This window comes from Manis pentadactyla, chromosome X (genome assembly GCF_030020395.1).
Source record: "Manis pentadactyla isolate mManPen7 chromosome X, mManPen7.hap1, whole genome shotgun sequence".
Classification (NCBI taxonomy): Eukaryota; Metazoa; Chordata; class Mammalia; order Pholidota; family Manidae; genus Manis; species Manis pentadactyla.
The window spans coordinates 57,466,824-57,482,504 of record NC_080038.1 but is presented as its reverse complement, the minus strand read 5'-3'; the positions used below and the strand labels follow the sequence as shown (position 1 = coordinate 57,482,504).

The 15,681-nt window shown below is 43.2% G+C and overlaps 1 protein-coding gene across 1 annotated transcript in view; it reads right to left on the bottom strand.

Moving 5' to 3' along the window:
- Window positions 1–455: 455 nt before the first annotated feature.
- The window catches only part of MSN (moesin), a 70,355-nt gene continuing 55,129 nt past the window's right edge, over window positions 456–15,681 (bottom strand). The window contains exons 5-13 of the mRNA XM_036892742.2: window positions 14,064–14,147; window positions 12,719–12,865; window positions 11,606–11,702; window positions 9,851–10,014; window positions 5,596–5,726; window positions 5,176–5,336; window positions 3,894–3,986; window positions 3,314–3,538; window positions 456–2,780 (exon numbers count right to left, since the gene is read on the bottom strand). Of these exons, the coding sequence (XP_036748637.1) occupies window positions 2,616–2,780; window positions 3,314–3,538; window positions 3,894–3,986; window positions 5,176–5,336; window positions 5,596–5,726; window positions 9,851–10,014; window positions 11,606–11,702; window positions 12,719–12,865; window positions 14,064–14,147 (1,267 nt within the window). The 3' untranslated portion in view covers window positions 456–2,615. The remainder of the gene's footprint in view (window positions 2,781–3,313; window positions 3,539–3,893; window positions 3,987–5,175; window positions 5,337–5,595; window positions 5,727–9,850; window positions 10,015–11,605; window positions 11,703–12,718; window positions 12,866–14,063; window positions 14,148–15,681) is intronic.

Genomic DNA, 15,681 nt, shown 5'->3' with positions numbered 1-15,681 from the left:
TCACACTCCACTCCCCACCAACTTTTACAACAGGGATTAAAGTAATTTCTCTGTCATTGGCACTGCAATAAGAGAGGTAGAAAGAGGTAGGCAAGCTGGAGAGCATGTGTACCCAAGAAGAGTCCAGAAATACAAACCACCCGTCACAAGTAACCCTGAAGTTCCAATGCCAAGCAAGTCCAGGAGCCTCACACAGTCAATGTAGGGCTCACCTATACTGGAAAAGTCAGCCTGGAGCTAAGGGAAGGGCGTAAGCCATTAAATCAAACAGTTCCTGTACCCTCTGGCAGTTATTCTACTTTTTTAAGTCCATTCCCTCTTTTATAAAATGAAGTCATATCTACTCCCCATAGGACTGAAGTGTGGATGAAATGAGACCATCAGAAAGTGGTCTATAGAGTGCAAATTACAGTGAAGTATCTTCTGGCTACCACAAAAGAAAGATCAAGTCACAGTGAAGTCTTCCTAAATTTTATTGGCATTGAAACTGAACATGGGTTGAGCATAAACCCCTCCAAATACAATTTTTAAAAATCAAAAAAACACATACACAAAAACCTGAATACAAAATCTAACCTTTCTCCTGAGACTCCCTGGGGGTGGGTTACTGCCCTTAAGGTATCTAGATTGCCCCACAATTCCAGGTTTGAATTTAACTAATATAAGGCATATTACCAAGAGAGTGTCAATACATTTCACAGCAATGCACATAAGCCTCCCCAAGGTCATGTGAGGGATTGTGGGGGTGGGGGTGGAGGAAGATCAAAGCCATGGGCTCTGGGCTAGAGGCAGTGCATGGAGGGACGTGCATGGAGGGACAGTATGACCCCTTGGGGACTGAACTCTGGAGAGAAGGCAAAAAAAAAGAAAGAATGAAAAGAAAGAAAAGAAAAGAGAAGAGAAGAGAAGAGAAAAGAAAAGAATGAAAAGAATGAAAAGAAAAGAAAAGAAAGAAAGAAAATAAAACCAAATACCAAGTACTTTAAGAATGGATTTTATGACCTATAATGACAGATGACATCACTAACACTGAAAGCTTCTTACATTGTTTCTGGCAAAGTATTCTTTTATAATATAGTATATGCTTCCCAGGTATGGGGTGGTAAAGGAATTAAGCCAAAATGATCCCGCCCTAAGACTAATACCGTCTAAGGGTATGTTAGCAAGAAACATAGAAATCAATATTGAGATAGATGCCACTAAGATACATAATACTGGTAGAAAGAAAAAGAGCACACATGAGACAGAGAAGAGGAAGAAGATGCTCCTGGGTCAGGGTGTGGAAGGGACCAGGTCAGAGGCACCAATAGCTCTCTGGTTTACAGTTCCAAGGAATGGCACAGATGGTGGCAGGACCTAGATTAGAGGTTTGTCACAGTCAGCACCCAGCCACCATCTTGGAGGGTGGTGACAAGAATTAACCCTTGAAGGGGTCAAGCAAACTGTGGCATCCAGGACTCTCTCTTCTCAGCACACTTAGCTTCTTCCACCCACTCACCAATTAAGCCAACTGGCATCAACTCCAAGCCTCACCATACCAAGACCTGGATGGCCCTGAAGCAGGAGCTATGACCCAAGTAACTGTTAGAAGAAGTGGCCTGGGGCCCCTGGCAGGGAAAATACTGAAGCCAGGTGTCAACAATTCCTTCCTTTGACAAGAGTCCTGGATGGGGCTGGCTGGGTTTTTGGATAACCATCTGTACTGTTCTAGCTGGAGGGGATTTGGGGATTGAACTGGGGAGGGACAGATCCCAAGAAGGTATGAAGAACCCAGAATACTAAGAGATACCTCTGCCCACTGAGGTCACTTAAGCCTAGGCTCCCATAAGATATTGAGGCAGGACAATACAGGGGAAGAACACAGCTTTGAAGATCACTGTGTCACAGTTGCTTGAAGTGAACTGCCAATGGCCTTCTAGATTGTTGATGAAACATCGTATAGGCACTGTCTACCCCACCTTACCCAGGAGAAAAACTAAGTCACTGAACTTAGGGAAAAGGCTTACTGGGACTGAGTTTATAACAGGCCCAATATGGGAGGTAGAGAGAAGTATGACAGAGCATCTTTTTTAGCGTCCAATCATTACAAAGCCTAAATAGGTCTAGAAGGAATGAGCATTGGGAGGCCTAATCCTAGGTCAGTTAACATCTTAGAGCATATAGCCAGGGCTCTGCCTCCTTCTCTAAGTCCTGTGACAGACACTCCAATTCTGAAAATCACAGGACCCTGAAGAGGAAGGTGGTAATGGGGCAAGGATGGGCTAGTTTTCAACTTACTCCACACTTGACTCCTGCAGCACAGTAAATGTGGGGAGTGCTTCCCAAATCAAGTCGGAAGGTGCCTCTCAGCTGGGGAAGTGGTCTCTTCTAAGGAAGCTAGATTGGATGGGACATAGAAGCAGAGTCCCACTGGCACCATAGTGGGTCACATCTCTCCGCCCAGAGTTGTGAGTGAGGGCTGAGAGCTAGGTTTGGTCTCATGGCTGAACTGAATGCTTGGCATGACTCCAGGGCTGCTCTAGTTAGTGGCTCCAGCACAGTGTGAGTTAGGCAAGAGTGTAGGACCATGTGGGCAAGGAAGAAGAGAGGAGGGGTCCCTAGAGGCTGAGTGTCCATTACATGGACTCAAACTCATCAATGCGCTGCTTGGTGTTGCCCTGCCGGATCTGGCGCAGGGTCTTGTATTTGTCTCGGCCCAGTCTCATGTTCTCAGCATGGATCATGTCATTGGCAGTCTTCTTGGACTCATCACGGGCATTAGCCAGCTCTGAAGTGAGGGCCTGTGAGGGTGCAAGGGGAAGAGGAGTTAATGGCTTCCTCCTCATTTTACCTCCCCTTATTTAACCACATATATTCCCTCCCTCCCTCTCTCTCTGTTCCTCAACCAGCCCATTCTCTCTCCAACCACCTTACTACATACATACACTTTTTTGAGACCCATTTCAAGCCCTGTTAGGACTATAGTGTGGCAAGAATAAAACAAAAAACACAAGCTTAGGGGATCAATGACAGGTATTCCCTGAGAGTAAAACAATGTGCAAAAGATTCAGGTAGGAATCAGGTCAGCTAAGTATTTTCTGAGTAAGAGGTAAATGGAACATGGGGGGAGGATGAAGCAGAGAAAGGGAAAAGGTGACCCAGGGTCTGTTTAATAACTGAGAAGGCCTACCTTTTAAGCTCTCAGTTGAGAAAGGCTCAGGTTCTCATATAGCACTGAGACAGGCTCCTCTACCTAACCCCCATGATAAGCCAGGGAAGGCCAAGGGCTACTAAGTCAAAGTACATGGTCTCCCTGTTGGCCCTGCCTGGATACCTTCAGGTGCTTCTGCACACGCTCATTTTTCTCTGCCTCAGTGGTGCGTTCCTCCTCACTGCGGTCCTTGGCCATGGCATCAGACCGTAGGTCAGCACTGGCCTCTGCCCCATTCTCATCCTGCTCATCTTGCTCATTCTCGGCAGGCTCTGCCACATGAGGTGTACTCATAGCAGTCTTCAGCTCAGCACGGGTCTTCTCCAAGTCTTCTTGTACCATCTGAGCCTGTCCAGTAACAGAAGGAGAGAAGGACCAATAGTCAGACCAGGATAACTTGCAGCATCCTACACATGCCTAGAATGGCCCACTAGGAGGTACCAGGTAAGTCAAGTCTCCTCATCTGCCTGAATCTTAGTTTCCTTAGCTGTACAATAGGAGCAATTGTACCAGTTTCCCTGGGGTAATGGAGAATTCTGGTAAGTATTTGAGAAAGAAAGCCTTGAGCTCCTTCTCCTATGATGTCCACTGTCAAGGAAGGATAGAAGGGATATGGAACCCCAACGTAAGGAATTTAAGAAACTAGAACCTATGCATGTGGTATCACTTCCCATGATGCATTGCTTTGGGCACTGTGTCTTACCTTCTGCTGCCATTCCACAGCTTCACTCTCCTTCTTCTGTCGGGCCATCTCCAACTGGGAGATACGAGCTGTCAGCTCTGCCATTTCCAAGGCCTATGGATATATTGGAAGTGAGATCTGAGTCTTCTGGTCCTCAGGGACCCCAGTTCCCCTGGGGAAGCAATAGGGAGAGCATGCTGCTCCACCTGCTTGCTATCCTAGAGGCTCTTTTTACCACAACTCCTTCAGAAAGCACAGAGGGCCACTCCTATCCTCAGATCTACCATAGCACCCTATTAACTCAGAACCATTTCCTTCTTAGTCAGAGCTTCCCAGCTAGACTATAGACTTCCCAAAAACAAATTTCTGTCTCTTCCTCACATAACCGTCCCTCCCTTTCCCATCTCCTCTTTCTCTCCCCTTTTCTTTCTCATTACTGCCCACTGCACAGCTAAGGCCTTCAAAGTAAAGCTTTGAAGATCACTGTGTCACTGCCTGAAGTATAAGACACCTCCCATTATCCTAGAATCTCAGGGCTCAACTAAGACTCTTCCCAGGACAAGTATAGAAAGGACAATCAAGGGTCACAAGGTGATCTGAGCAAGAGGAAAAACAGCTTATGCATACACTTAACACTTTGGGTAAAGCTTCCCCCTGAGAATTAGGTCTTGCTTCCCTGTACAACCCTCCAAACAGTACAGGGGAAGGACACAGGTCAAGAAATTTGGACTACAGGTTCTTAACTTCTGTGTCACAGAACCCTTGGAAATTGTGATGCAAATATGGATGCTCACCCTGCTCCCCTGAAAAATGCATAGACACATAGTTTTACATACGATTTCAGGAAGCAAACTGGTTCAAAGAGGCAAAAATGGTTTCTTATCCTTACTCAGCCACAACTGTGTGACCTTCGGCAAATCACTTAAACCTCTCTGAACCCTAATTTCCTTAACTGGGTATATTATCCCATATGGATTAACCCCATTTGGTTATTGGGGAGAAGAAATAAGAAAGTAAGGGAAAGGGAAACGTTGCTAAGATAGCTTGTAACACACAGCAGGTAGTCAATCAAGTGTATTCCCTTCCTTTCCTTTGTCAGGCCATCAGCTCAGATCCCCAAGGGCTAAGAAACTACATTAAAGGGTTAGGAAAGCCTGTTTGCAAACGTTTCTGGGCTACACTAGTGACTTATTAGCTTACTGCTGAATGAGGTATATGCTGAAGGCAGAGGCAGCTGTGAATAGGCAGGCAGAAAGGGGAGGAAATTCAGGTCTCATAATCCCAGCCTGTTTTATAGCTTTACCAGCTGTTCCTGAGTCTTCTTCTGGTTTCGGGAGGCCTGCAAAAGGGCCTCCTTGGCCTCTTCAGCTTCTTGACGCTCTTTGGCCAGTTTTTCAGCCTCACTCTGGGCACATTTCCGCTCCTGTTCAAGTTCCAGGGCTCTGCGGGTCTGTTCTTCCAGCTCTACCAAGAGAAGGAGGGGAAAAGGCAATGAAGAGTGCAGAGATGAAGAAGGGACTCCTATCTTCTTTCCTGGAAATGCTTCACTCCAGAGCATAGCTGGCAGAAATCTTTGGGCCCTCTTCCTCTTGCCCATCCTTCATCTATCAGTAGCCACATCTGGATTATATGGCCTACATTTGAAGCTCAGGCAGAAGGGTCTCCATCTCCTATGAGTCAGGCTCTGAGAAAACTCAATCTCAAAGATGGCTCAAAGACTCACCTTGCTGAGCCTTCTTAGTCTGTTCTTCAATCTGTTTCAGTTTCTCCATCAGTTCCTCCTTCTCCCGTTCAATCTTCTCCTTCTCCTTTTCTGCCATCTCACGCTTCTTCTTCTCATTTTCTAGCAGAGCACTAGGAAAGGAGAAAGGGATGGAATAGGATAGCATGGCCACATGGAAGCCTTGGGATCCCCAAGGCTCTCTGGCATTAGACTCTCAGTCCCTACCCATCTAACACACTCAGGCATTGTGTGTTGGGACCACTCTCCCTTATCTCCACATCCTTGCCCTCACATCATAGCTGCACACAGGCCAGTACAATCAGGGCCCTGTCAGTTTGTCCCTGAGTCAGGAGACCCAACCTGGATACCTGGCTCTGCCATTAACATGAAAGTAATGTGAGTAAACTTAGCTATGTCACCTTTTTGCTCTTGCTCTCAGTACCCCTATGTGTAAAATGGCCTAATTAAGTATTTCCCTGTAGAACTTCTGAAGTTAAAGGGGGACAAGTTTTGGCTCTGTGCTGGGATACTGTGCTTTAAAGCATGGTGATCTCTATGACTAAGGCATCAGTCCTCAGGCTTAACTCTACCTGCCCTCTGAAGCCCAGCTCTAGGTTCCTTTTTTCCAGAATGTGTTGCAAATATAGAATATACATTTGCTTTTTCTTGCCCCAACATCTCTTCTAGGAGGCTTTATTTGCTTTCTTGGCTAGATGTCTTTCCTGTCTCTGAGCCCTCAGAATACTTGGCCTATCTATCCTCTCTCCATTTCTCCTACTATTTTTATCCATAGCACTTCTGACCATCTCACATTCTACTTAAGTTGCTTCTTTGTTCTGTCTACTAGAATTACAGCTTCATGAGAGCAGGGATTTTTGTCTGTTTTTTTTTTCACTGCTCAGTACTTACTGAGTGAATGAAATGACACAGCATTTGTAGCTTAAACAGTTATGTATATACTTCTTTCCTCTACTAGACTATGAGGTCCTTGAGGACAGGTTCCTGCCAGGTCCAGCTGTATTAACTGCCCCCAATCTCAGGAAATTTTTTTCTGAATAAATGTGAACCTCAGTGTCTAACCTCTCATACATGACTGGAAGCTTCCTGAGGTTCCAAATTCTTTATGACAGAGTACCTACTAGAACAGTGCTCTCATACCTTAACATATATTGGGATCCTATTTTTTAAATAACTTATTGAGGTGAGCATCACATAATGTAAAACTGACCATTTTAAAGTTAACAATTCAGTAGCATTTAGCACATTCACAGTGTTGTACAAAAACCATGATGATCAGCTATGGAAGTACATTTTTCAGATAATATTCCTTTCTCTTAAAAAAAAAAAAGCAGTTTCTGTGTGGTGATCTCCAATAGGTTCTTCACAATGGTATAAAGGTCATATCAAAGTGTGGGCAAAGGGTTTGTTTGTGTTTATACAGAGGATCAAAGCCTAATTTGGCTACACAGAAAACGAATTAAGATATGATATGAAGAACTTCCAACATCAACATCCTCTGGAAGAGTCATTCCAGAAGATGAACATCAAAAAATTTCAACAAAGATCCTGGCACTGCTGCAGTTGTAGCTGCATTCATCCCACCGGTTCCTGGACTTGCCACTGGAAAATGAAGAAGGAGATATCTAAGCTGGCCTGTGCATACAGTAAAACAACAAATTTGACTGGATCTATACTGTCAGAACTCAACCAAAAATTAGGAGAAGTGCAAGTTGCAGTGCTCCAAAATCGTGTGACTACAGACTATCTACTGTTAAAAGAACATATGGGATGTGAACAGTTCCCAGGAATGTGTTGTTTTAATTTGTCTGATTTTTCTCAAACTATTCAAATTCAGTTCGACAATATCCATCATATCATTGATAAGTTTTCACAAATGCCTAGGGTACCTAACTGGTTTTCTTGGTTTCACTGGATATGGCTGGTAATTGTAGGTCTGCTTTGGTTATGTAGCTGTATTCCTATTATGTTAACGTGTGTGCACAATTTAATTAGTAGTTTAAAACCTATACGTGCTTATGTTACTCTACAAGAAGATATGTCAAAGAAATAATCAATCTTCCCATGTTTTCTTCCATCTGCTACTTCTATAGCTTTTCTTCTTCCTAATTACAACCCTTCAGTAGAATTCATGCCTCATATTGAAAATTACTGAGTATCATAATTCTTCCAAGTGGTAAAGATACCTCAAGACAAATGCTTGGCATGGAAGCCACAGGGCATAAATCTGCAAGGAAGTATAAAGCTAACTTTTTCAAACAATATTGCTTCTCTCTCACTTACCAACTTTACATTTCCCTGTATGGCCCCGGAAGATGACTGGTTAGCCAGAGACGGGTAAGATTCCTCAAGGGAGGAACAACCTAAGACAGGCACAGTCGCAGGCGGGCCATCAGGAGAGAAATTGGGGATCAACAGAGGGGAGGCTTAGAACCTCACCCCCTGTTTTGAGAGAAATCTGCATCCGTGGATGTTTTGTTGCCCTTGTCTAGCTTGGATTAATACTTAGTCTATAGGCACAGACCTGATCATCTACATTTGCCCTTTTACAGCACTAAATTATGTTTTCTACCTTTATCTTGCATCTACCTACCACTTCAGTATTTTATTAAAATAATAATAATAATAAGGGAGAAATATGGGATTCACATATAAATCAAGTAAAAAAATCAAACGAATAATAATTTCTGACTTGATTGTTTATAGTTCATGATGCGTTATCAAAACCAAAAGTTTCTGTGATATGACTGCCCTTGCACTGTTCACCATGTAAGAACTTATTCACTATGTAAGAACTTGTTCACCATGTAAGAACTTGTTCGTTATGCTTCAGAAGATTGGAGATTGTTGAGAAATAGGCTTGGGGTTGATTAATGACTGTGCATTGAGTCCCCTATACAGAATTTTATTGTTGTTAACAACCATTTGATCAATAAATATGAGAGACGCCCTCTCCAAAAAAAAATTAAAATTAAAATTAAAAAAATAAAAACAAACTTAATAAAAAAACCCCACCCCTTTCTAGTTCTAAAACATTTTCATCACCCCAAAGTAAAACTCCATACCCATTAAGCAGTTTTTCCCATCTCCACCAGCCCCCATCAACCACCTATTTGCATTCTGTATCTATGTACTTACCTATTCTGGATACTTCATATAAATGGAATCATACTGTATGTGAAATTTTGTGTCCGGTTTCCAATGTTTTAGAGGTTCCACTTTGCTTGGTTCCTTTTTATGGCTAAATAACATTCTACTAAAGGACTATACAATTTGTTTATCAAGTCATCCATTGGTGGACACTTGGGCTGTTTCCACCTCTTGGCTCTGTACTGTTATAAACACGTCTATACATGGCTTGTTTGGACACCCGTTTTCAATTCTTTTGAGTATATATCTGTAAGTGGAATTGTGGGATCATATGATAAAATTCTATGTTTAACTTTCTGAGGAACCACAAAACTATTCCCACAGCAGCAGAACCATTTTACATTCCTACTGGCAATGTACATTTCCAATTTCTCTACATTTTTGCCAGCCACCAGTTATGGTATTGTTTTTATTTATCATAACCATATTAGTGAATATGAAGTGGTACCTCACTATGGCTTCGATTTTCATTTCCCTAATGACTAAGGATGTTTTCATGTGCCTGCTGGCCATTTGCATATCTTCTTTGGAAACTTGATCATGTTGGATGTTATGCAGATTCTGAATCAGTTGGTCTGATGTAGTCTCAGATTCTGCCTTTCTAACAAGTTCCCAAGTTGATACTGATGCTTGCTGAGGCTTGTTGCACTTTGAGTAGCAGAGGGCTACAGTGCATAAGGACTTGGTGACGAAAATTCTGGTAGCTTTGCCCAATTCCACTCAAAAACCCTACAGAATCCAGATTTAAATGCTCATGGAGTCTTCTGCTACTACAACTATAAATTATCAGATAGCCCACAGCAATGAAGAGTCTGCCTAGAAGAGCAAAAGCATGAGGGTCATAGACAGTGGGGAGCTATGAAACACCCCTCCCTCCTAAGAGCCTGTGAAATCCTAGGCTTCTGATTCCTAGTTCCTGGAGATGGGGATGCCTGAGGGGGTGTCTGTCATCCCTGCACAGTTTCTCTTTCTCTTCTCTCTGTGTACCAGGATGACTGTATGCCCTGCCTTTAGCAGGCCTGGCACCTTTGAAAAATTAAATTTCTTTTGCTGACTCTACCCTGTAACCCAGTTCCACAGCACCTACCGCTCCATTTGCTTCTGATGCTTCTCCTCCCGGGCCTGTGCCTTCATCTGCTGTACCTCAATGGTGTCAGGCTTGCGGCGGCGCATGTACAGCTCATGATTTCCCATGCACAGGGCCAAGATGCGTTTGTTAATCCGTAGCCGGGGAGCATAGAAGACAAAGTCCTGGGGGGGAACCAATGATCACAATTTGAAGGGATAGAAGGTGAGTTTCTTCCTTCAAAAAAGCTAAATCCAAAAGCACTAGAAAGATTTTCTCATGTTATAGATGGGAAGATTAATTATCAGAATAGTGAAGTGACTTGCCCAAGGTCAAACAGCAGGTTAGTGGCTAACACAGTACTAGAATACAGGCATCTTGACTCTGAAATCAGTGTTCTTCCCATCAAACCTGTTTCTTTCAACCTTTGCTTATGAAAAGCATCCTAAAAATACCCTCACTCCAGTTGAAAGACAGGAACTGACTTCATCTTCTAGTTAGGGATCCTGCTGAGTCTCAGAGGCCTCTCTTAGAAGTCCAAAAACAACAAAAATCACACACACGCACACACACACACGCACACACACACATATACACACACACACACACAAGAAAGTCCAGTGAGTTTGAGTTCATTACTACAAATATCACTGGACCAAGGTCATTGGCTGATGTGCTAACCTGCCACTGACTGAACCCAAACTACTACTGTCTCATATAGCTTGGGGTGCACTGGAAGTAGCACAAGCTGCAGAAGTTTTTTTTGCATATCTTTTTTGCATAACCAATGTATAAATGCCAGCTCAACCATTTTTAGCTGTGTTATCTTGGGCAAATCACTTCATCTCTCTGAACCTCAATTTCATTGATTACAAAATGGGTATGCCACCACATACCTGACAATGTTGTTGAGAGTTTAAGAAGACAACACGCATAAAGTGGCTAGCAGAAATCACTTCATCTCTCTGAACCTCAATTTCATTGATCAGAAAATGGGTATGCCACCACATACCTGACAATGTTGTTGAGAGTTTAAGGAGACAACATGCATAAAGTGGCTAGCAGAGGAAGTTTAGAGAGCTCAGGGCTGGAGAACAATGGCTGAGGCCTCATGAGAAGGGTCTGGGCCATTATGCCTTGCTGGACACAAGGTACATGAGAAAAGAAGACCCTCATCTCAGTTTTCTATCCTACTCCCAATCACCAACTTTCTAGTCTTGCCAACTGCAGGCAACTGAGTAGGTGTCAAGTGTGGCAAGCAAATCAGAGGAATGACTGGACCCAAAGCACTTTCTTGTTCTTCGGTTGCTCTGGAGAGAAGTCTTGAGAAGATAGCAGCAAAGTTATACCAAAAAGCAAGTCTGCAGGATCATCTTTGTATCTGAACTTCTCCTGGCTCTGTCCTTTGTGCACAATTAAATATAAATCAAGTTCATAAACAATTTCTACTTTCTGGATCCTAAAGGCTTTAAAAGATAAGAAGCACTCTCTGTTTCCACCCCAGAGCCTCTGGGTAGCAGAAGAAAGTGGCTAAGAGGCTACACTTGGACTGTCTGTGGCTTTCCCTCATCCATGCTGCTCCTGAGACACAGGTAGCAGGGTGGCACCAGGTACAGGATGCCATCTGGCCACTTCCTGGCTCATTTTTGCCTCCTTTCCCAACCCTACACAAAAAAATGTCAGAGAAAGGAGACAAAAAGAAAATGACAGGATTGTTCCCAGCATTATCCAGGTTTTGCCAGGCACCTGTCTTGGCCTGTGGGAGGTGTCACTTACCGGGGCTTTTTTGTCAATGGGTTTGATAACAAATTTCTTGTCATTGAAAGAAATGTTTCTGATTTCACTCCAGGGGAATCCTATTTTGGGAGTCAGTCTGTAGAAATAAAGACCAAGAATATCAGGAAAGAACAAGATGAGAAGGACATAGAGCATTGGTGCCTTGCTTTCCCCTCCACCAACTTCTCCCTTAAGATGGCAGACTCACTGCCAACTCAGCCAGTATCATCACATGCCACAAGGTCAGTTGACAGCACTGAGAATGCACAATGCTGCGACAAACATATTATTCCTTGTTCCATCTCCAAGGTTTGCTTTTTTACTGTAACTTTTGCTAAGACATGGACCTTGTAACAATCTCTCACAAGAATCCCCAGTCCTATTTAACTGGGACTTTTCTATCCAAGGTTGTAAAATTTGGAGAAAAGGTAAATAATGAGCTTCAAGATTCAGAAGTTACATTAACAGTAATCTATTGATCTCCATCCTCACCAAGAGAAGACCAAGGGGGAAAAAAAATAAGCCAAATGAGATAAAGCTGTAGCAAGAGCAATTATAGGCCAAAAGGCATTTAACATCATATGTGAGTAGTCCTAAAAATTAGATTCTATGCCAGTGCTGTCCCACAGAAATGTAATGACACCCACACATGTAATTTTAAATTTTCTAGAAGCCAAATGAAAATAACTAAAAAGAAATAGATGAAATTAATTATGCTAACAGTTCATTTAATCTGGCATATCTTTTAAAGATAAAAATCAGTATTTTAAAAAATACTAATGAAACATTTTACATTCAGTTTTTCATACTCAGTCTTCAAAGTGTTGGTGTGTAGTTTATACTTACAGCACATCTTATTCTGAGTACCCACATTTCAAGTGTTCAATAGCTATATGTGGCCAGTGGCTACCAAGGTGGACAGTGTAAGTCTAGTCAATGCAAGATGTAAACACCTGAAGGAGGTTATGCATCCTGTCATATCCGGGCTGCTCTAAACTAGGCAGAAAAAGAACTATCCAGGTGGGAACTAGGAGATACAGTCTTATCACTCCATGGTGAGCCCTAGTGCTATTTAGAGTGGCCCAAATAAACTAAGAGACCTCTGAGTTATACCTGTCATTTTGCTCATAAATGTTGAGACCGAGAGCATCTACCCCCAGCCACAGTTCTGAGCCTTTTTTGTTCTTGATGCTGAAGTAGTTCACACCATACATCTCCAGGTCCTGGGAAATCTTCAGATACTCCAGGACAGCATCCTCCCTAAACAACAGAATAAGGGGTTATAGAGGGGACCCTGTGAATTAGACCTAGGGAGATAGAAAGCCTACATGCTCTGTACTTCTGACAAGAATCTTGTCATTATGGGTGGGAAAGGGGATGGAAGGTGAGCAGATGATGGTGAACAGAGCACAACATGACTTTTGCCAAGCAAAACCTGCTGACAGGAGCCTAAGGTCTGAGTTTCTGCAATATAATGAGTTGTAAGAAATACATATTTGGTCATTCATCCACAGTTCCTAAAGACACTGCAGAGTCTTAAAGGTGAAATGGGTGGCTCGTCATACTAATGAGAGACTTTTGGACCCCACCCAAGGGCAGCCTATAGCCAAGAATTTAGTCAATCATGACTATGCAATGAAGCCCTCACAAAATCCTCTGAGAAGAGCTTATCATCACTCTCTTCCATCTGATCCTGCTTCTTGGTGAGACAGAGTTTCTACACTTGGGGAACCAGAATTCCTCCATGTGCCAGTAAGCCAGGTCCCAAGTTCCAGGAGGATAGAAGCCCCTTTATTTGGTACCTTGCCCTATGTCTCTCTTCATCTGCCTATTAAAACTTGTAGCCTTTTTGCTATCCTTTCTTAAACTGGTAAATGTGTTTTCCTGACTTCTGTGAGCCACTCTAGCAAATGAATCAAACGTAAGTGGGAAGGTTATGGGAAGCTCCCATCTGCAGCCAATAGGTCAAAAGCATAGGGAACAGCCTGGGGCTTGTGACCAGCATCTAGAGTTGGGGATGGAGGGCAGTCTTGTAGGATGCAGCCCTTAACCTGGGAATCTTAGGCACATTCTTAGTGGTGCCCAGATGGGGTGGTGATGCAAAAATTGAAAGATTTATTGCCCAACTAGACAACACCCAAATGGTTTACCATGTTTAAAGAGCTCCTTCCCTATTTCTTTATTGGGGATGAGCCTCTGGTGGCCCAGAAGCTCCCTAGGGATCCTGAGATCCCCTACATTTCTTTATGGTCACTTTGGGCTACCAGTTCACAAAAAAACAGGGCTTTATAATGGCCCTGATTTGCCTTCTATCGCTAATTTCCCCTGTAATCTGCATTCCTGTTCTTGTCTCTCCAACATCCTCCAGTGTCCTTAGTCCTCTGCCTCTTCTCCCCGTGGTACCACCTCATTCTTCTGGCAAGGACAATGGAACCCACACCTTCTAGGGCAGGCTTACCTAAGCATACCCCGATGCTCCTCATGCCACACCTGGATCCGCTCCTCCCACTGGTCCTTGTTGAGTTTGTGCTGCTCCAGGACTCTGGAAAAACAATGAGTAGTGAGTGGTTTAAAGTACAAAGCCCAAATGCAGGGATAAAGAGAAGCCCATTTAGCTTGCTGAGAGGTTGATGCAAAGAGGATGTAGAGCCAACCCACTGGGGTCACACTGGAAGCAGACTAAAATTACAGCAGGAGATATTAATTGGACATAGGAAACTGCCACAGAGGTAGGAGAGGTATAAGAATGGGTGACCAAGAAAGACAATGGAAACACCTTCCTTTGTATCTTTAACCAGAAAATCTGTAGTGTACTGTGGTCCCCAAGCCAAGCAGTAATGTATCAAGACTCTGTGCTGACTAGAGGGCCTGAGAGTATGGATAGGCCTCACAGAGGCATGCACATTCTCTCCTAGATCCTTGTGGGATCAACAGTTTGTGTTTGTGAGAACTCAGAGATGAGATTACAGTGTTTGGCTACAGAACATAGAAATGAAGCCAAATGGCTTTGGGAGAAATTAATCGGTTCAAACTTCCAGATTTACAGATCATAATCAAAGTTTATTTTAAACAAGCTACCTCAGATACCACAGCAGTGACTCAGGTAGAGTACCAGGGCACAACAATCCCTAACAGCATCAGGTGAGTTGTACATATGGGACTGAGGCTCCCAGAAGGAAGAGGTTTTCTGTCCAATGCAAAAGCCTATGAAAGTGACCACTGGATATACTGAGAAAAAAACTAGGGTTAAAAAATGAAGAGACTTGGGTTCCAAGTCTGGCTCTGCCTCAAATGAGATATGGGAGAGGGAGCAAATCAGGGTGAGCACCCCTATGCCTCTACTTCCTTAGGCAGCAAATAAGGATAATGCCTGTCTTATTCTTTCTGTGTGTTGTTGTGATGGTAAGACAAAAATAATGAGTGTTAGGCCAGTAAGGATGGCCACCATCCAAAAGACAAACAACAACAAATGTTGGCGAGATTGCAGAGAAAGGGGAACCCTCCTACACTGCTGGTGGGAATGTAAATTAGTTCAACCATTGTGGAAAGCAATATGGAGGTTCCTCAAAATGCTCAAAATAGACTTACCATTTGACCCAGGAATTGCACTTCTAGGAATTTACCCTAAGAATGCAGCACTTCAGTTTGAAAAAGACAGATGCACCCCTATGTTTATCGCAGCACTATTTACAATAGCCAAGAAATGGAAGCAACCTAAGTGTCCATCAGTAGATGAATGGATAAAGAAGATGTGGTACATATACACAATGGAATATTATTCAGCCATAAGAAGAAAACAAATCCTACCATTTGCAACAACATGGATGGAGCTAGAGGGTATTAAGCTCAGTGAAATAAGCCAAGTGGAGAAAGACAAATACCAAATGATTTCACTCATCTGTGGAGTATAAGAACAAAAGAAAAACTGAAGGAACAAAACAGCAGCAGAATCACAGAACCCAAGAATGGACTAACAGTTACCAAAGGGAAAGGGACTAGGGAGAATGGGAGGGTAGGGAGGGATAAGGGCAGGAAAGAAGAAAGGCAGTATTATGATTAGCATGTATAATGTGGGG